A 19,377-nucleotide genomic window follows, 5' to 3' on the forward strand; every position below is an offset into this window, starting at 1 on the left:
ATTTGGTATAAAAATAAACTTTTAGTTTTCCCAACATCTCATTGCTTCTTTTATCATTTTCATTGCAAAATCGTGTTTAGTTGCTTATTTTTACACCTTGAAATCAGTAGCTTTGATGAAATTAAAATGTATCGGGGTTTCTCTGGCCATAATAGCCACTGGCTTTTGGCAATAAAAGTGAGGGCAGAACAACCATTCCTGGTTTCCTTGTCCTTCCTACCCACACAGACACTTGGAAATGAAACTGCGTTCTCATCAGGTTGATCACCGCTGCCCAGCTGGCCAAGCTAAGGCGACACACACTGACTGAGCAGAACGACTGTGCCGCTTATTCCTCTCCGGCTTTCTGTTTATGGCCCTCCTGCCTGCCCATCAGCCCGTGCTAGCGTTTTTTTTCTGACTCCACAGGTACAGCTACAAACTCGCCACAAGATGGCACTCTTCTGCTCTGCCAGGGTATTTTTTATTCTGACTTCATCACCATAGAGAGTTCCCTGTTTTTTTTCATTTCCGGTGCCACGCTTCCGACTCTTTCTGATTGTCTGCGATTGCTGTTTATAAGTGAAGATGGAGGGTGGGAATGATGTTAGAGACCTCGAAAAGCGGCTGCAGGAGCTGGAGAAGCGGGTGTATGGGGACAGGGGAAACCGTGGTAACAAACCCGTGAAGGTTCGCTAGTCGCGATCAATCTACTGTTTTCTGGTTTCACCCGTTGATGACATAGTTTCATGATCTAACATATTAGTAAATGTCCGTGCCTTCATCGTTTATGTATAGAAACAACGACAGCATCAATAACATAGAGAACTGCTATTTCAGTTAATTTATATGTATCTGATTACATAGTATGTTTTTATAAAACCGACAAAATATGTCGGGTAGCCTGACAGAACAGCATACATTTGCGCAGGAATAACGGGTGTGGTTACGACGGGCTCAAAGTGTTTATGTCTCGAAAATTAATACTATTTTATAGTATCAAGTCATTCATATTGGGAGGATTCTCTATAAACAACCGAACTAGTAGACGTGAGGCTGAATCGTGTATCACAAGTTTCAAAATACAATGTATGCTGAGCCAATGCATTTCTATAGTGAGCAGTAAAGAGTAGCCTAATTCATCTGTCGCAGATGAAAAGCGATGAATAGTAAGTAAAAGTGGATCATATAGGGAAAAGAGACGAGGAAATAGAAGCTAATAGACTAAAATTGTTTTTTTTTATTTAGGATTTAAGATTCTATTTTGTAATAAAGTTTATCATCATGTAAATATTACATATGAAACATGATTAACTGTGGCATACATGGATATGGCCATGTCTGACCTGATACATACTATGTAACAGATTAAGTGAATAAAAATTATTTGAAAATGTTGTATGAGATTACTCATAAAGTTCTTATACTCACCTAGTTCTAATACTGTTCAATCACTAGACCAGTGAGGAGTGTTAGCTGTTGTTTTCTTGACCATGATATTAGTTGGCAGTATCGCAGGCTTCACCCCTCTTTCCACTATCTCCCTCTCTGGCAGTGTGCTGATGTGCTGGGAAAGATCCAGGCCTCCTTGGTGAACACGTCCAACAAGAGGGAGCGAGTGAAGATCCTACACAAAAAGAGTGAGTGTGCTGAGTACAGGGCAGATGACTCTGGAGAGCCGCTTGTTAAATACCTGCCTAAGAGTACGCATTTGAAACGGAACAAGCAGAGGTTATTTGTTTGCTGAATAGTAAATATAAAGAGTAAAATACACACTAGTGGAAATGATGGACTTTCGCTGCAAAGACAGATGATGGGCGTGGGACTGGAATGCCTGCTTTCCTTCGAAAGGAACTGTCTGTCTATATACTGCAGAAACCAGCTAAGTCCCCTGGACTTGTTGTGTCCATCCAAACAATTTTTGAATGCAACATTTGCATTCAGATCTCTTTGGGAAGCCTAGTATTCTCATTTTATTTGATATTGAACAATTTCCCAGGTTGTTTACCTTGCACTCTAGACTTTGTTGTGTGAGTATTCAGTGTCTTTCGCTCCAAACAAAGCTCAGTTAAAAAAAAATTGCTGAAGAGTGTCCATCTGAGTGTTTAAGTTAGCTATTGCAGCAATCTGGGATGCAACAAGCCGTGTTTCCTGATCACCTGTCTTAGCCAATTCATGAAGATCAGATTCCTTCTGTTTCTTCTTTGTTTTACAGTAGATATCACAGATAGTTCTGACGTTTTCCAGGTCGCTGTCGTCAATCTTAGCTGCTAAATGTTTTGACTGTCAGTGAGGCTACCTACAAAATGATTAAATTGATTTATCGTTTTAGCTCTTTTTGCATGTTACTATTTTTGAATAATATTACTGTTTTAATATTAGGACAAATGTTTCTGGGTGGTATAGCTTTAAGAATAAAATTATAGTCCTAGATATGCAAATAGTCCAATAGCCATTTCTGGGTGTTGTAGGTTTTTTCATTTCAGTTATTTTTCCTAATAATTATCTGTTTGTTTTTCTCTTGAATTTTGTTGGTTGCAATGTCACATTAAAGATGGAAAAACGTCTGACATTATTTATCTTGATTTCTGGCTTTACATCACAAAAACCTGCAATTTCAGTAAGGGTGTGTAGACTTTTTATATCCACTGTATCTTCATTGTTTATCACATAAATGAGTGTAAATATGGTGATAAAAGGCATTTTAATATTTCCCCTTAATGGCATCATTATTTATCAGCTAATAAGTGATTACCTTCTAGACTTTGTGCATTTTAAATTACTCTTAAACCTGCCAAGACTGTACCCCTCTGCCATTTTCATCGTATTCATCACAAGGAAATAGCAGGAGTTGTCATACATAGTATGAGGGCGGAGCGGTGGCTCTGTGGCTAAAGATCTGCACCTGTGGCAGGAAGGTTGCCGGTTCAAATCCTGCAGCCGGCAGAGGAATCCTACTCCATTGGGCCCCTGAGCAAGGCCCTTAACCTCAACTGCTCCAGGGGTGCTGTACAATGGTTGACCCTGCGCTCTGACCCCAAGCTTCTCTCCCTCTCTGTGTGTCTGTGTCTCATGGAGAGCAAGCTGGGGTATGCAAAAAGATGAATTCCTAATGGAAGAAATTGTATAGGGCTAATAAAGTGATATTATGTTATGTTGTGATGTGATGTTATGTTATTAAACATTGCCTCCATCTTCCTGCAGTTGAGGACTTGATGAAATACCTGGATCCCCAGTTCACTGATAAAATTGCCATACCTGACACCATGAAACTGGAACTTATACTGGCAGGTGAGAGTTTCATGTGCTGTGTGTGTAGGCCTGTCAAGAGCGAGTGAGAAGCTACTGGACAGTGGGAGCTAACCTTTTACTGTGGAAGCCAGCAAATGGCCCCGCAGCTGCAAAATCCAGTAAACAGCAGGAATCTGTTAATTGTACTGAAGCCATACAATAGCAAAAGATCATAAACCCTCTTTGTGGTGTGAGTTTCTCAGTTGTAATTGAGCTTTTTTTTTTATTTGTATCTTCCCACTCTTTGAAATTCAACTTCCTCTTGGAGAATGGGAATTACTGGAAACAGGTTGGAAGGAGTCAATGTTGTACAGAAAAAATAAGTATTTTACAACAGTAATAATGTAGTTATAAAATAGTATATTATGAAACAGAGATGTGTCCAAGACAGTATCCTTCACATACCTATAAAGCTTGTAATGATGCATTGGTGCATTTTGTTATGTAATTTTATTGTTTTGCCTCCCTTAACCTCTACCCTTTTCTTACACTTCTCATTTGTCTTTCCTTGTCCTTTGTCAACACATCTTCACTCTTCACTTTCTGTCTCTCTTTCCCTTGCCCCTGTCTTCCCATGTATTTAATCTTTCTCCATGTCCCTTTGTCCCTCTCTTATTTCTCTCTCTCTCTCCTAAGAGGAGGAGTTCCTGCGGTCTCAGGCGGCACTCCTGGAGCAGGTGAGCAGTCTCCAGCCTCTGTTGGACAGCGCTCACATCAAAGGTCAGTATAGCAAAATAAAACCAGCTGTAAAACCTACCTACTTCTGCTCCACAGAGTAGATTGCAAATGCAAGATGAAGGAAATGCTTTACTGCACATTCTGCACCTCTTATTTTATGCCACTGCCTGCTCACACTCTGAACTTCTGATTTTACACTCCGTTTGTATAGCTGTCCCTGGTGGGATCTCTCTCTTTGTAACTTTGACAGTAGCGGTTACTTGACTTAAATTAAATGTTTTAAATGTAACAATATTGTGCCTAATGTATAACATGAAATTGAGCAATAATAATAGATATGAGACTTTTTCTCATCTCAGCAGCCATATCATTCTGCCACTCACAACTGGCAACCCAGTGAAGCTAAGCAGATGTGAGCCTGGTCAGTACCTAGGTGAGAGACCTCCTGGGAAAATCTAAAGTTGCTGCTGGAAGAGGTGTTAGTGGGGCCAGCAGAGGGTGCTCACCCTGTGGTCTAATGCTGAGTCCTAATACTCCAGTATAGTGAAGAGGACACTATACTGTAAACAGGTGCCGTCCTTCTGATGCAATGTAAAACCGAGGCTCTGACTCTCTGTGGTCATTAAAAATCCCAGGGTGTTTCTCGAAAAGAGAAGGGGTGTAACCCCAGTGTCCCGGCCTAATTTCCCATTGTCCCTTACCAATCATGGCCTCCTAATAATCCCCATCTATGAGTTGGCTTCATCACTCTGCTCTCCTCCCCACTGACAGCTGATGTGTGGTGAGCATTCTGGCACATTATGGCTGCTGTAGCATTATCCAGGTCTATGCTGCATATTGGTGGTGGTGGAGGGGAGTCTCTATTACCTGTAAAGCGCTTTGAGTGGAGTGTCCAGAAAAGCGCTATATAAATGTAAGCAATTATTAATTATTATTATTATTATCTCTCTAAAAAGAAATGTGGAACTACTGTACCCCATGTGTTTTGTAAGAAGTCTTTGTGGATCTTACCCTGGCTGGTTTCTGAGAGGTTGCTCTGTCGCTGTTGCCTGTATTGTCCCCTCTGGGAGTGTTCTGTAACATGCCTGTGTTCTACACAGCTGTCCCTGACCACGCCACCAAGCTGCAGCGCCTGGCACAGATACACATCAAACAGCAGGTATGAGCTCCTTGCCGCTAACTCTCTCTCTCTTGCTGTCTATCAATCTGGGCTCTGATTTCTGTCTCTGTAATAAAGTGGTTCAACAGCAGGTAATCCTCTTTCTCAGGAAAGTGAAAAGAATAGGCTCACATTACCCCTATGAAGAAAGTATTTAATGTTTTTTGTATTTAACTTAGATACAGTGTGTCTTCATTCACGAACTATCCTGATTGCTTTTCAAAGGCAAAATGAACTATTTCTCACTCAGTTCCTCTTCAGTGATAGTCTAAGCTTCACAGGGCAATTAACCAGATGAAATTGCTTACATATCTAATACTTCTTGTAAGACAGCAAGATGAATTTATTCATTTTCAAGGGTAAGGTGAAATAAAGCCAATGACATACAGTAAGTTTGTGTAAACATATTGGGGTGGCCAATCGATAAAGGCTTTAAGGTTAAACGTATTCAAATAAATGTATTTTTCTCTATGTATTCATGCACACGCATTTATTCTATACAGTATCCTCCAGATGTGTTAACACACAATGATAACGGAACAACAACACCATATGCAGTAAGAGCATAAATTATAGATTGTCTTGCTTAAAATACTTCTGAAAATGATATGGTATAATTATAATAGAATTGAATAGAGCAAAGTCATACCATACTGGCCATAAATAATTGATCCCAGAAAACACAAGGGTCACATTGCTTTTCATCAATAAGTGTTAATTGAAATAAAATTCAACAAAGACAAATCCATAGTAACATTATGCTCTTTGCAGAGAAAGCCTCCAGAATTTAGTAGTAGCTGCAGCGGCATCATGGTTAAGGTCATAAAATCCCTTTGAATGCTGCATAGAAACGGTTATCGCCCATTTTGTCAGTATAAAGTCAGTACTTTAAAAGAATCCATAAAAAGCTGAGTTCATCACTTTCCACTGTAGTGTCAATTATTAAGAAATTTTAAGTGTACTCATAGCCTTAATGGCAGCAGTCCTGCCAGGAAAAGGAAACACTTGCTACTGTAGATTGTAAATGGTTTAGGTGTTTAACAGTGTGAGTTTTGTGGCTGCCTTTTCTCTGGCTTAAGGTCGATACCTCTAGCCAAGAGAGCCGACGTGTACACTAAGTGGCGTTCTTGTAGCCTTCAAGCAAAGATAAAATTGTACGAATTTCGACATGATGGTTGAGATCTCCATAAGAGAGTGGAAACGGACGTCCGCAGTCTGACGACTGGTGCCATGGTTTAGGGTTTCTAATGAAGACCCAGGTGGTGCTGAACTAATGAGAGACGGGCTGGCTAGAGGGCCCTCTAGTGGTGTACAGTGGGCAATAATAATCTGAGTGAATTTTACTGTCTTTTGGAATTAAAGTAATATTAAAATTACTGTTTTCAACATTCTTACTACAAAATTAAATCCCTTCTCTTTGGTAATCCTGGAATATCATTTGTTTTACCCCAAAACTTCAGTCGTTCTGTTCTTCTCCACAGGACCAGTGTGAAACTCTATCCGAGGAAGTGAAGAAGCAGTTTGAAGATTACAACAAGATGGTATCCTTCTGACACTACTGCTGCTAGTCCTGCTACTTTATGTCTCAAATTGTCATCGCATGGAAAATGTGGATCAACAGTGTGGTGCACATTTTGTATTAACATCTGCAAGTCAGCCAGATGTGAAGTAGACTAAGCCGACTTTCGGTTTCTGCTAATTGACGGATGGGAAACAAGAAAAACAAGAATAGGAAAACAGTGAATTTCTTTGGATAATACAAATTGCCAGTACATTCCAGTTGTGTTGTAATAATTCATAACACATCCATTATGTGGTTTGCCTTAATGATAAGAGTAGTAAGTGTAAGGCATTTTAAACAATTTATCGTAGATCATTGATATAAAGGAAGAACAGTGTTCTTGTTACAGACCATTGTGGCACTCAACTAGTTTCATCCTCCCACTGTATTTACCCTTTTATCTGATGCTCTTTTTTTAATCCATTTTCCAGTTTTAAATCTAGACATATATAATCTTAAATACCCGGAATTTGAGGATTAGTCTTTTATGACGAACTGTATCAGTAGCCTACTGAAAATCTTAATATACCAGATTGCGTGCTCTGGATTTTTTACTGTTGTTGCTTGGTCAGAGAACTAACAAATTAATTAAGCAAGCTTTTCTAAATCCATGCTGACTGCCAACTAGAGTCCCATTTCCATTTAGGTGTTCCAGTTGTCATTTCCATAGCCCTACATATAATATAACTAAGCCATACTGGTCCACAGTTATGCTCCTTGACTTCATGCCAGATGTTCCTGCTGTCTAAACAATTTTCTCAATGGGATGAGATGTTGAGACAGCTTGAAAATGCCAGCCAGGTCAAGCCAGTAGTGGAGTGAAGTCCTTGGCCTGGAAGATGCCAGACACACCCTGATGTCAGAGGAGAGATGGATCGCCAGTGGAATCTCTTACCTGTTTCACCACATGCCTCAGATCACCCTTCTCCCTCTCTTCCTGTAACTCAGAAGTCCCAGAAACCCCTCTTCCCTACACAGTGTATCCAAGATGGATTGACTTAAAGAACCGTTTGACATTATAGACATTGCAGCTGCGGTGTTTAAACAAACATACAATATCCAACTTGGAACACGCCACTAGTACCAAATACTTTAAGGTTATAACTTCCATCCCCATTTACCCTACTGGCACAAAGTAAATGTCACTCTACTTATTATATAAGATGTAGGTTGTTTTTGCGGAGCCTATCCAAATGTTATGTTTCCCATGGTCTCCACGGGGCATAGGGAGGGTTTGTGGACCAGGTGATTTTCCTTTGTAGTGGAAAGACAAAGACCAAGAGACAGGGGGGCTCATGAAGGAATCGCATTGTCTGCCACCAAAACCTCCAACTTCTGCTCTGGACCTTCCGTGCTTGTTAGTCCTTATCAACACTTTACAGTCACATAGGAGTTTACTTTCTTCCATGTTCTGTAATGTTACAGTTTTGAAATATTAAAATGAAAAAAGGGTCTCTACAAGAAATGAGAGATACCTGTGTTTATAAAAGGAACACAGTAAACTTAAATTATTAAACTACACATGCCGTTTTTGTTTTCTTTCATTATCTAAAGAGATGATTAATTGGTATTCTCATTTATGCCACAGATAGCTAATTACCCTAATTTAATAAGAGTTTCCTAATGTGTCAAAATATAAAAAAGTTAAAGACAAATTGGTTAATCTTACTCATTTGGTAAAGAGTAATTGGTGCAAGGTTATTGGCTTCACATTTGTGAAGCATCCCACATTATCAGTTTTCACATGGTTGGGAAGCTTGTTCTAAAGCACTAGAATATTTGTGTGTAAAAAGGCACTTTCTGTTTTCAGTAGAAAATGTTTCAGTTTCCACTTGTGTACTCCAGTCAGTCTTCCATAACTGGTGTACCTCCAAAATTATTATATAGTAATATTGAAATTGTATTTTGATGGAGGTGTAAATGTATTAAGAAAATTGGTTGTCAAATGTTTCTTGTTTGTCATGTTGTTGAGTAAGGCTCATAAAAGAGCCTAATTTAATTTAAAAAGGTGCCGTCTTTTGGATGAGACGTATACCAATGTCCTGACCTCTGTGGTCATTAAAAATCCCAGTGTGCTTCTCAAAAAGAGTAAGGGTGTTACCCTGCTTACCCCGGCATCCTGGCCAAATTTCCCATTGACCTTTACCAATCATGTCCTCCTAATAATCCCCATCTATGAATTTGCTTCATCACTCTGTTCACCTCCCCACTGATAGCTGATGTGTGATGAGTGGACTGGTGCACTGTGGCTGCCATCACATTATGCAGGTGGATTGGTAGTGGTGGAGGGGAGTCCCTACCTGTAAAGCGCTTTGAGTGGAGTGTCCAGAAGAGTGCTATACAAGTGTAAGGATTTTTTTAATGCTTTTGTATTGAAATGCAACCAATATGACCTTAGCAGAAAGGAAAAAAAGTTCATTGTGGAGGTGTATGATGCAATGCCATCCTCACACGAATCAGTTCCTTAGTAGTTGATGAAATATTAAGAGCAGTTTAAACAGAAATAAGGGTAAGGGAGTTGAAAGCCATAACTCCTATAATGCAGATGAGGGACACACTACCCTTGAAGTGTGGTGTTTGGAAACTCGAGATTGAGTAGTGGAAAGAAGCAAACAGACCATTTAAATTAGCGCTGAAGATTTAGAGCTTAGCAGACGGGAAGAGCAGCAGGCACAGTATTCACAAGGAACTGAATAACCACTTGGTAGTAAACGCCCGAACACCAACACCTGCGCCGCGACGGAAAGGGGTGCGAACTACAATTCCCAGCAGCAACGTTGGTATTTACCAACGCTTTACAGCAGCTGTTACTGCTTGACGCTTAACAAAGTATTTTTCGGCAATGGTGATTAGCCTTACTGTAGTGTGCTGTTTGAATTAAATGACAGTAAAAAAAGTACTATTTCTGTGTTTTAACTACAGCGAGGATTCCTGCCTGTGTGAGTGTGAGTATAAATCTACATCCGCAGTACAATAAGTCCAAAGCGTGATTTGATTGCTGTACTTTTTACGCGCTTTAAGTGCTTCAATAATCTTGTTCCGAACCTCAGACTGGGCTGCAGGCTATGGTATCAATAGTGAGGGACAGATTTGTAATTTATAGCTGAACAATTAGTTACAGAAAAGTTTTGCAACCTCAGGGTCGTGCTGCGTTATTTTATATCAGCACAACACACGACTAAATAAGATATGAAATGGTGCTCCGCAAATCTCTGTTGCCCTCTAGGTGACGCCCACTGCAGTCATTTAATTTTGTTTTATTAAAACATATATTGTACGGATGCCAGGTGTCCACAAAGGGGATCTGTATTTTTTGCAGTTCTAGTTTCACACTTACCGCGTGGCTGTTGCGGAGATGGAAAAAAAGAAATGCACTTACCGAATAAACGCTCCACTCCTTTAAGTTTGTCATGTTAAACGCTTTATCCAAACACTTAATTCATTGACTATGAATATTATTGTTATAGTCCGATATGCACGTCAACTCAATAATAAATGTGTTACTCTTAATAAATATACACACCTATCGTGTACATAGCATCACTTGAATGTTGTATTGCTTTAATCAAACGAGGTGATACACATAGTTTCACACTGCTGTATCTTTTAAATACCTTGACCAAAATAGATACAAATTTGAGTTAAAAGTAATAACTAAGAGTGAAACACGAAAAAGGTGTTCAGTTATTGAATTGCAACTTAACAGTGCTTTTAGTCAAGAGTGTAGATCTGTGAAATAAGAGTTGTTGATGTGACTGTCATGATGAAAATAACTTCTTTAACACATTTTGCAATGAGTGCAAAAAACGTTGTCTGTACTATTTGGTTTTTACGTAATGGCACTACTGGTAAAAGTAGGAGTGTTACCCTAGTGTCCTGGTTAAATTTCACTCAGGAGTTGCACTATCTGGTCTGTTTAAATGTCCTCCTTATTTCAGATAGTGAAGTAATGGCTGCCACACTTCACCCAGGTTGGGCTGCATTTCAGTTGCGGTTGAAGTTGGTCCATACCTATATTTACTGCTGTTTGGGTTCTTCTGGATGATTAAAAACGCAGACGTTTCTAATTCTTCACTAGCCTTTAAATATCTAAGCTATAATCTAAATTCTGTTTTGCTATTAAGTTAGGTTTTAAACATGAGAAGGTACAGCGTAACAGTTAAATATAAAGCAAACGTGTTTCAGCTTTGCTCTAGCACAGACGACAGTGGAAGTTTAAAGATCAAGAAAGGGAGAAAAGCAAATGGGTCAGAAACAACACTCCCAACTTTCACAGAGTTTTTGCTGCCGTTTTTTATCCTTCACTAAACTTTTCACATCTGTCCTGCGTACAATTTAGTGTCTTCAGTAGCTTTATTCCATATTAATAGAGAAAATTAATTTGTTACAACAAGGATGAATTTCGGAAAAGGAGGATCAGATGTTCTAATTGGGAACATAAGCATGCAAGACCTTCCTGAAAGCAAGAAACAGTGATGGTCTCCAATAATAGATCATTGTGAATATAGTTGTGCTGAAAAGGAAAGGCACTGATAGCCCTGCTCCTTTATTGTCTGTGCAGTTGTGAGGCCGCCCAGGCATGGAGAATTACCACAAAGCGAAGACGATGGAGCAGCCCTGCCCCTGTCCCTTCCCTGGGCTGCCCACCGGCACACCTGAGATGAAGGTCAAGGATGGCAGCAAGATCCGCAACCTGATGGGCTTCGCGGTTGGGCGCATGGAGAGCGAGGCCACGCGGCACATTGTGTTCACCGGCTCGGGCAAGAGCGTGGCCAAGACCATCACCTGTGTGGAAATCCTGAAGCGGCGCGTGCGCGGGCTGCACCAGGTCACGCGGCTGCTCTACAGCCGCACGCAGGAGCTGTGGGAACCGCTGGAACCGGCGGCGGGCCTGGACGGCCTCACCGTGCACAAGAACGTTCCCGCCGTCTGGGTCCTGCTCTCCAAAGACCCCCTGGACGCGACCCAGGCAGGGTACCAGCCACCCGGCTGCTTTGACACCCTGTGGGCCCAGGCCGCAAGAGAGGAGGGGGCTGGGCAGGAGCCGCGCAGGAAGAGAGGCGGGGGCAGTGGCAGAGGGAAAGGGGGTCGACCCTCCTCGGGAGCTCGGGGGCGGCGCAGCGAGGTGTCGGGGAAAGCGCCAAGTTGGAGGGGCACTCACCACGAGTAAGGGCATCCGGACAACAATCCTGAAGACGCCAAGCCCCTAACCAAAGAGGTCCATGGGAGGGAATCTTCACAGGTTCCTCCAGAGGAAATATACCTCGATAGCGAGGACAAATATCAGCAGGAACTTGAAGCAGTGGGCGTCTGAACTTAGAAGGAAATATTACATGTTTTGTTTGAGAAGCGGAAGATCTGTCTCCATGTACCTTGTATCTTGACAGACTCCTTTCCCATTTACAAGTTTAAATGGACAAGTTAAAAGTGTAGACGGATGAAATTTGTCTTCTGCCTTATTTTTATATGTTGAACAGAGAAGAAGGAATTTAAAAGAATGTTTTAAGTGATGCAATAAATTATATAAATACAAACTCACGTGAACACTTATTTTTTCACTGGATAAAAAGACGAATTATGAAAAGCTTCTGAGCATTTTATTATCGGAGATATTTCCAATAGAACGTATTCATTTTGTAACTTGTCACATGTATGCATCAACGCAATTAATAATGTATTTAGGGAAATTACAATGTTTTTGTAGCAGAGGTACATTTACATAGGTAAATTCATTAGGCTGATTGACATTTGTCATCAACAGGGTTAATCTAACGTACAATTCAATTCAAGCTTTATTGTCCCCTAGGGGAAATTTGTTTTACGGCACAGTCAAACGCAACACAATGACATCATCAAAAGGAAAGAGAATACAGCAGTGTTACAGGAGAAAGAGACAAGAGACAAAGTAGTTACTTTGCATTGTTTAAGAGTGTGATTGCAGTGGGGATGATAGATTTCCTGAGTCTGTTGGTTTTACACCTGGGGGCACAGAGGCGTCTCCCAGATGGGAGAAGTGTGAATTTGCAATGGAGGGGGTGAGACACATTCCATGATGCTTTTGGCTTTTTTAGTCACCCTCTGTTTGTAAAGGATGCTTAAGTTTTATTCCCGATTATTTTGCCACTTATGTTTACTCATTTACCCAGCCTATTACAGTTACCGGTACTTATGTTGCCAAACCAGTAAGTGAAGCCATATGTTAAGACACGTTCAATAAATGATTTGTAGAAAAGTGTAAGAATAGTTTTATCCACCTTAAAGTACCTGAGTTTTCTAAGAAAGAAGACTCTCTTCTGGCCTTTTTTATAGATCATGTCACAACATTTGTCCCATTTTAGGTTATTGTCAATGACCAGTCCCAAGTACTTGTAGTCATCGACAATTTCAACAGGCTGACCATCAATTATAGTGAGTTGAGGGGGTGTGGTATTTTTCCTAAAATCAATAACCAGTTCCTTTGTTTTTGAAACATTTAATTTTAGGGAGGACTCATTGCACCAGTTAGTAAAATCATGAAGGATGGGCCCATGATGGTATTCTGTGTTCTTTGATAAACTGACCAGAGCTGTGTCATCAGCAAACTTAATGAGGTGTTTATCTGTGTGTTTGCTTATGCAATCATTGGTGTACAAAATGTACAGCAGAGGGGACAAGACACAGCCCTGTGGTGATCCAGTTGACGTACAGTATAGTGAATGTCAGATAAGCACTTCCCCAATTTGACCTGTTAGGTAGGAAGTCTAGCACCCACCTTATCAAGTTCTCATTCAGATTGAAGTGCTTTGAGAGTTTCTGCGCAAGTGACAGTGGTTGTATTGTGTTGAAAGCAGAGGAGAAGTCAGCAAATAAAATCCTTACAAAGGTCCGTGGTTGGTCCAGATGTTGATAGACCAGATTTGACAATGTGTATATTGCAAGGAGTCTGCTGTGAAAGTCATGGATTATTCGCATGAGTGTGTGGTCACCACTGGAAGCAGTAGAAGCTGTGTATCTGTAACATATGCTTTCTGGTGGGATTCTGTCCCATTCTTCTTGTAGAACCTGGAACGCTAGTGCCCATTCACTGCCTTCTTGGTCCTAAGCCTCACTATGTTATGCCAGTATATTCCACCAATGTTCAGCGGGCTCAGATGTGGTTTGTAGGGCATAAGTGTCACATTCACACTTAAGAAACCTGTTGCAGATGCCCTATGAGGACAGGTGGTCTCCTGCTTGTGGTCGCCTTGACCAGGAAAGGAAATGAGGTCCCAGAACTTCACCAAGTTTCGAATATCACTGTATGCGTATATTATTGGTGTAAATCATATTTTTATTTAAAATCTGAAATGTTTTGCATGAGAGAAAAATGAGCCTCTGTGTAAGCTGTGAAGGCGATGGGTAATACAAATTTCATTCTTTGGACTTTTGAATATCTTTTCCTCAAAGCTGATGAATACACACTTAGACACAATAAATGACCAAGACAAAAAAATAGAAGCACCTGGTTAATAAAAGTTACCAAGTACATAGAAAGCAAGGGCTTCCACAGAGGTGTGGCGCATGTATTGATTATTCAGATAACATCACGGCATGCTTTGGGTCAAAATTCTGGTTTGTCCTGGTTAGCTATAAATATAGTTGGCTTGCCTGCAAGAGGAGACGCTAGTGATTTTGGACGAAATAGGATTATTTTGGCATGTTTGGCTTGAGCTTTAATGACTAAGAGAGCTCAACTTGCTGGTCTTTCACGAATAATGTCGATTCTTGGTCTGATTGTCATTGTAGCTAAGAATGTGTTTTCAACTGGTAAGTTAAATAAATTCTCTGCTTTATAAGAATTTATTGTGAGAGACTCCAGACGCCTGAAGACTGTAGAGAGTAAAAGGTAGCTGGATTTTGGAGATGTGAGCGATTCAGTAAATAGGGAAGGAATGACGCAGAACAAACACAGTTGCTTCTCCAAAAGACGAAAGAAAGGAATTGGTCACTGTCATGTGAAGACAACTCATTTGTTATTTTAAAAGCAGCTCCAAAGCAACACGAGACACCTTTAATATATACTGTTCTGTTGATGGTTTTGTATGCCCACACACAAATACAAGAACTGTATATGTGGTGGTAAAAACAAATAAAAAAACATTCTTCCACAACACTATGGACTACTTACTGTCGATAAAAAGATGGTTTAATCTTTTCAGGTAAAGAGATTGTGAGGTGAGGACACTTCAAATTTACACTTCAAATTACTACACTTTTACATTCACAGTTGAAATTGTCCATTGGTGCAGTTTAAAAAATCATGGAAATTGTTGTGAAAGTAGAAAGTAATTTCCACCTATTTTACATTTTTATGAACAAGCAGACAGAACCTCAATTTATTGTCTCTTCTGAAGACCCTTACAGGGGTGCACTGTCTCTCATCCTAGTGCTGACACAACCTTACCATTCTTAGCTTCTGAGGCCTGGCTGCAAAATAGGGACATAATTTCATATTTCATTATGTTTTTTTAAGAACGATGATGAAACTGACTTTCCCCTTGATCTTAGTGAGTTGTACAGTAGAATGGGTGTGAGCCTCACGTCTCTATAAAATATGGATTCCAGCTGACTTCTGGTGTTTCTTTGGTGAAAAACAAGACAATTTTCAAATAGCAAACTCTTTACTTTATTTTCTAAATTTACAGATTTATTTTTGATATACCAGTCAATTTGTCCTCTTTGAAATTCTACAACTTCTTTCGGAAAATCAAGCCCATTTTCATTCTGAAGAAAAGTTTGAAAATCATACGTTCTTTTGCTCTGTTCCCCTTTTCCTTAACATCTAATAAATAACTTTCCACTTATTCTCTTCATTCTGATCATCCCTGCATCCCTCCCTGTCACACAGCTGCATTCTCAAAGTCACAGTACCTTTCTTTTTTCTCTTAGTCCCTCAACTCTTGCTTTCATACTTCTTGCATGAAACTGTAACTGTTATACTGTATGTATACATTCCTAAATAATGCAAATGCCACGTCTACCATTTCTTAGGCAATCTCTTCCTATAGAGAAAATGATTTTATCTGCAGTATATGAACCCTAAAGGAAATAAATCTGAAGACTTGTTGACTGAAGAAGAAATAGCATAGGGTGTCACTAATAGCATTGGTACTATATGCTTGCAGAAAAACCGCTGAAGAATGATCAACTTAATTGATTATGGAAAGATAGCCCAAATTATATCAGTATTAAAGAAAGATGATTTCTCCTGTCTGTGGTCAGCCAAAATGACTACAGAAAAATCGGTGATCTGAGGCCTAACTGTCTATTTGTGATAGAGGATGGGTTAACAGGACTGACTGGTAGTACAGTAGACCCCATCTTGTCTGAGTAGCCAGACACCCCCTCCCAGCAGCAGGAGCACTTTTGCCCCTAGTGAGAGGGACAGGAGCAACAGCAGGACAGGGGGGGTATGAGACAGGCTCTGAGAGGGGCGGAAGGGCAGCAGGTAGAGGGTGCCTTGGTCCTTCCCCAGGGGATTGGAGGCAGAGCAGGTGAAGGGCCCCCCCTGGGTGATGTTCCTCAGCTCCTGAATCGTCTGGTGCTGCCCATGGGCGCGTGCCGGGGCGGGCTGCTCTTCCAGCTGCTCATGCCTGTCTGTTGGCCGACTCCAGGAGATCACGGGCAGGGGGGACCCCTGGGCACGGCACATGGCATTGTATCCTGTCTCAGCGCTGCCATCTGCTGACAGCTCCAGGATCCGCGGTGGCGCTGTGTGTAGCCAACGGGAAGTTCAGACACATACTACACAGCTCCCTGCTCAAACATCTTTAGTCATAATATATTGCTATCTCATCTGTGTATTACGACACTAGAATAATTTCACAAATATTTTTTACATATCATATATATTATATGTGCTTATATTGTCTTTTTACACAACCTTTAATCCAACTTAAATTTTTTCAGCTCACAAACTACCTAAATAAATTTAGCCTTTCATGGAACTTAGCTCACATACATGCATCATTTTGGATGAAAATTCTTTATTAATTATTAATATTATCCATTCATCCATTTTCCATTGGAACCATGTCTTCCAATTCATCGGGGATAGTCAGAGCCCATCCCAGAATGCACAGGGCTCAAGGTAGGGGACACACTGGACAGGACACCAGTCTATTGCAGGGCAGACACACAGACAAACATACTGTACGCTCCCACCAGGGCCGATTTTCCCAGAAGCCCATTAACCTACTTGTAGGTTTCTGGATTGTGGAAGGAAAACCAGAACACCCAGTGAAAACCCATGCAAGCACGGGGAGAACATACAGTTCTATGCAGAAAGCACCCTTGTTCTGGAACTGAACCCAGGGCCCAACACTGCAAGGTAGCAATGCTAACACTGCACCACCACAAGAAAAGAAGTTAGCACTCTCTCAGTACCTTCCACATAAAGCTGTGTGCCCATCCTGTTCTCAAAACTGGCTCCTAGGTGACCAGTCAGCTCAACACGGCAAAAATAGCGAGCGCTGTCCTTCAAGGTAGCACCGTTGATCCGCAGAGAGAGGTCGTGCTCTCTTGGGTTCCCCTCCAGACGGTAGTGAGGGTCCTGACCTGGCTCAGGTTTGCAGGTGTTGCTGCCATTGTGGCTGACGCACTGGAAGACCACTGGGCCACTGAAGCTGTGGCCCATCTTCCAGATGGCCAAGATGGTAGCATGCGGAGTGTGGTGAGGGTGGGTAAAAGTGCAGGGCAGTATCACAGGATGCCCTTCTATTGCCCTCACCTCTGAGGGCACCTTCATGGACCAGCCACTGTCATGGGCACCTACAAGCAGGGGAAAGGTGGCAAACTCAGGTAAATTGTTATCAAAGGTAATGGATGAATTCAGTCTTTAACTGTTAATGTATATCCTCCTTGGTCTCTCACCCAGGACCATTACAATACAAGAAAATTGATTTGTGGTAATCATTAGTTGCTTTTTTATAAGCAAAATGGCAATTACAAAGATTCTAGACACAGAGAGTGTTGGAGTTCACCTTTATGTTAGAAACCAATGAACAATAAAAAGTAAGAATTAATCCTGCTTCTCCAACATTAGTTTCATCATCATTAAAGACATCTGAGGCACGTCCAGAGGTGGCTACACATGAACAGGCCACAGATTTCTCCACAATTTATCCCTTACATCAGTTTACATTACCCTTTCGTTTGGATTTGTTTTGGTCTCAGATATCTTAAAACCCTCCTAACAACTTATTTCTCTCACACAAATTCTGAAGCATGCTGGAAGTAATGACCTGGGCTTGTGTGGCCACCTCTGGAACTGAATCTCTCATAATTATTGATGACGTTTTTCCATGTCCATGTCATTTGTCTTCACAGGAAGAGATTTCAAAGACAAAGTGCTTACTCTATATAAAAAAAGAAAGTGTACAGGAGCAAATCTTCAAACCTTTTTCTTCTCCTATACATTGTCTCTTCCCGGTTTCATTTTGCGAGGCATATGAAGATCTTTTATGCATATGTTCATAACCATAGTAGTGTAACAATAAAAAGCAGCATGCACTTCAGTATAAAAATGTACCTCCCTGCAGAGAACTAATTGAATTTCACATTCAGGCATTTTATTTATAATGCTATTGTTGGTCAATATTTCAAGATGGTCTTTCTCCACGTTTTCCACAATGCGAAAAGATATCCACAATTGATTTCAAATTTTAAATAGCGATATCTCATGCAAAAATGTTGAACAATCACAAAACTGTCTAGAAATCAAATATTCACCACTTTCAACCCTGCTTTGCAGGTAGTTTGGATGTCTCTTGACATCATGATCAAATATATTTATGAAAGGACAAAGGACAAAATTCTGGAAATGTAAACTTACAATACTGAAATTTCTTTTTTTATTATCAACATAACCATGCCATATTACAGATAATTTCACAGTTGCCAAAGTGATACATTGACAAGTCCAACTTGACATTGTTATTTTCCATAAGTCTATCAATGTACTTCACAAGAATATTCTACTCTTGGCTTGTATAGTGTATATCTTCATCATCAAACTTCATATTTCACCTTTAATTTGAGCGTGAACTGAACTACTCTACTTCAGAAAGTTATTCCAGTTCAGTTCAGAAACTGCTCATGGAACCAACCAGGATATCTATTTGAAGAGCATCCAGTCAGCTGTTTGGTTTCTTTTGATAAATAACTAAGCAAATAGAGGCATGTACGGAAAAAGAACGATTCCTTGACACACACATCAGCTTTTATCGGAAGTACCTCAACCATTTAATGGAGCACATTTATAGAAAATATTAATTGATTATATTTTTATGTTCCATAATAAGTGCTGCATGAGATATCCTGGACCGATATCATACTTGAAGGTTGTGCAGCCTGTATCAGGGTCACTCACCAATGCAGTGGAGATGCAAAAGAATGAGAACAGCCAGAGGCTCATATTCCATGGTGATCTTGCTGTTTGTCAGGCACACACTGCTCTGAGAATCTCATTGCCACTGCTGACAGCTGCTCCTGACTCACACATGCTTTCTCAAAGTTTCCAGCACCGGCTCATTCACATAGCTCAAAATCAGAAATGGCTTTGCTTAGAACAGATCATCTTTTTATCTGTCGCTTGTAACACATTCTTTCAGGTCCCTAATCAATGGAAATGTCCATTGTTGATGTATTCCACTGGCAGTATTTCTTTCATCCTTGAATCTTCCATCATCTT

At 40.6% G+C, this 19,377-nt stretch overlaps 3 protein-coding genes across 3 annotated transcripts; 2 read left to right on the plus strand and 1 right to left on the minus strand.

Annotated features, from left to right (window-relative positions):
* Nucleotides 1-512: 512 nt before the first annotated feature.
* dctn3 (dynactin subunit 3) lies at nt 513-8,189 on the plus strand. The gene is made up of 7 exons (XM_088929025.1): nt 513-669; nt 1,535-1,619; nt 3,184-3,270; nt 3,907-3,990; nt 5,049-5,107; nt 6,589-6,648; nt 7,401-8,189. The coding sequence occupies exons 1-7, from the start codon at nt 568-570 to the stop codon at nt 7,488-7,490; spliced, it is 567 nt and encodes a 188-aa protein (XP_088785151.1). The 5' UTR covers nt 513-567; the 3' UTR covers nt 7,491-8,189.
* Nucleotides 8,190-9,489: 1,300 nt separating this feature from the next.
* rpp25l (ribonuclease P/MRP 25 subunit-like) lies at nt 9,490-12,175 on the plus strand. Its single transcript, XM_088929607.1, has 2 exons — nt 9,490-9,613; nt 11,230-12,175. The coding sequence occupies exon 2, from the start codon at nt 11,248-11,250 to the stop codon at nt 11,836-11,838; it is 591 nt and encodes a 196-aa protein (XP_088785733.1). The 5' UTR covers nt 9,490-9,613; nt 11,230-11,247; the 3' UTR covers nt 11,839-12,175.
* A 2,704-nt stretch (nt 12,176-14,879) lies between these two features.
* Nucleotides 14,880-19,124, minus strand: LOC148822825 (sialic acid-binding Ig-like lectin 15). The gene is made up of 3 exons (XM_088928531.1): nt 19,057-19,124; nt 17,073-17,456; nt 14,880-16,397 (listed from the first exon to the last, which is right to left on the minus strand). The coding sequence occupies exons 1-3, from the start codon at nt 19,106-19,108 to the stop codon at nt 15,973-15,975; spliced, it is 861 nt and encodes a 286-aa protein (XP_088784657.1). The 5' UTR covers nt 19,109-19,124; the 3' UTR covers nt 14,880-15,972.
* Between the last annotated feature and the right edge of the window lie 253 nt (nt 19,125-19,377).

Source organism: Atractosteus spatula, chromosome 12, assembly GCF_055471065.1.
Source record: "Atractosteus spatula isolate fAtrSpa1 chromosome 12, fAtrSpa1.hap1, whole genome shotgun sequence".
NCBI classification, from domain to species: Eukaryota; Metazoa; Chordata; class Actinopteri; order Semionotiformes; family Lepisosteidae; genus Atractosteus; species Atractosteus spatula.

Coding starts and splice junctions, on each gene's coding strand:
- dctn3 (XM_088929025.1), top strand. CDS start 568: ATGGAGGGTGGGAATGATGTTAGAGACCTCGAAAAGCGGCTGCAGGAG. Junction 670..1,534: donor GTGGTAACAAACCCGTGAAG/GTTCGCTAGTCG, acceptor CCTCTCTGGCAG/TGTGCTGATGTGCTGGGAAA. Junction 1,620..3,183: donor GAAGATCCTACACAAAAAGA/GTGAGTGTGCTG, acceptor ATCTTCCTGCAG/TTGAGGACTTGATGAAATAC.
- rpp25l (XM_088929607.1), top strand. CDS start 11,248: ATGGAGAATTACCACAAAGCGAAGACGATGGAGCAGCCCTGCCCCTGT.
- LOC148822825 (XM_088928531.1), bottom strand. CDS start 19,108: ATGGAATATGAGCCTCTGGCTGTTCTCATTCTTTTGCATCTCCACTGC. Junction 17,457..19,056: donor TTTGCATCTCCACTGCATTG/GTGAGTGACCCT, acceptor CCCTGCTTGTAG/GTGCCCATGACAGTGGCTGG. Junction 16,398..17,072: donor CACACAGCTTTATGTGGAAG/GTACTGAGAGAG, acceptor GGCTACACACAG/CGCCACCGCGGATCCTGGAG.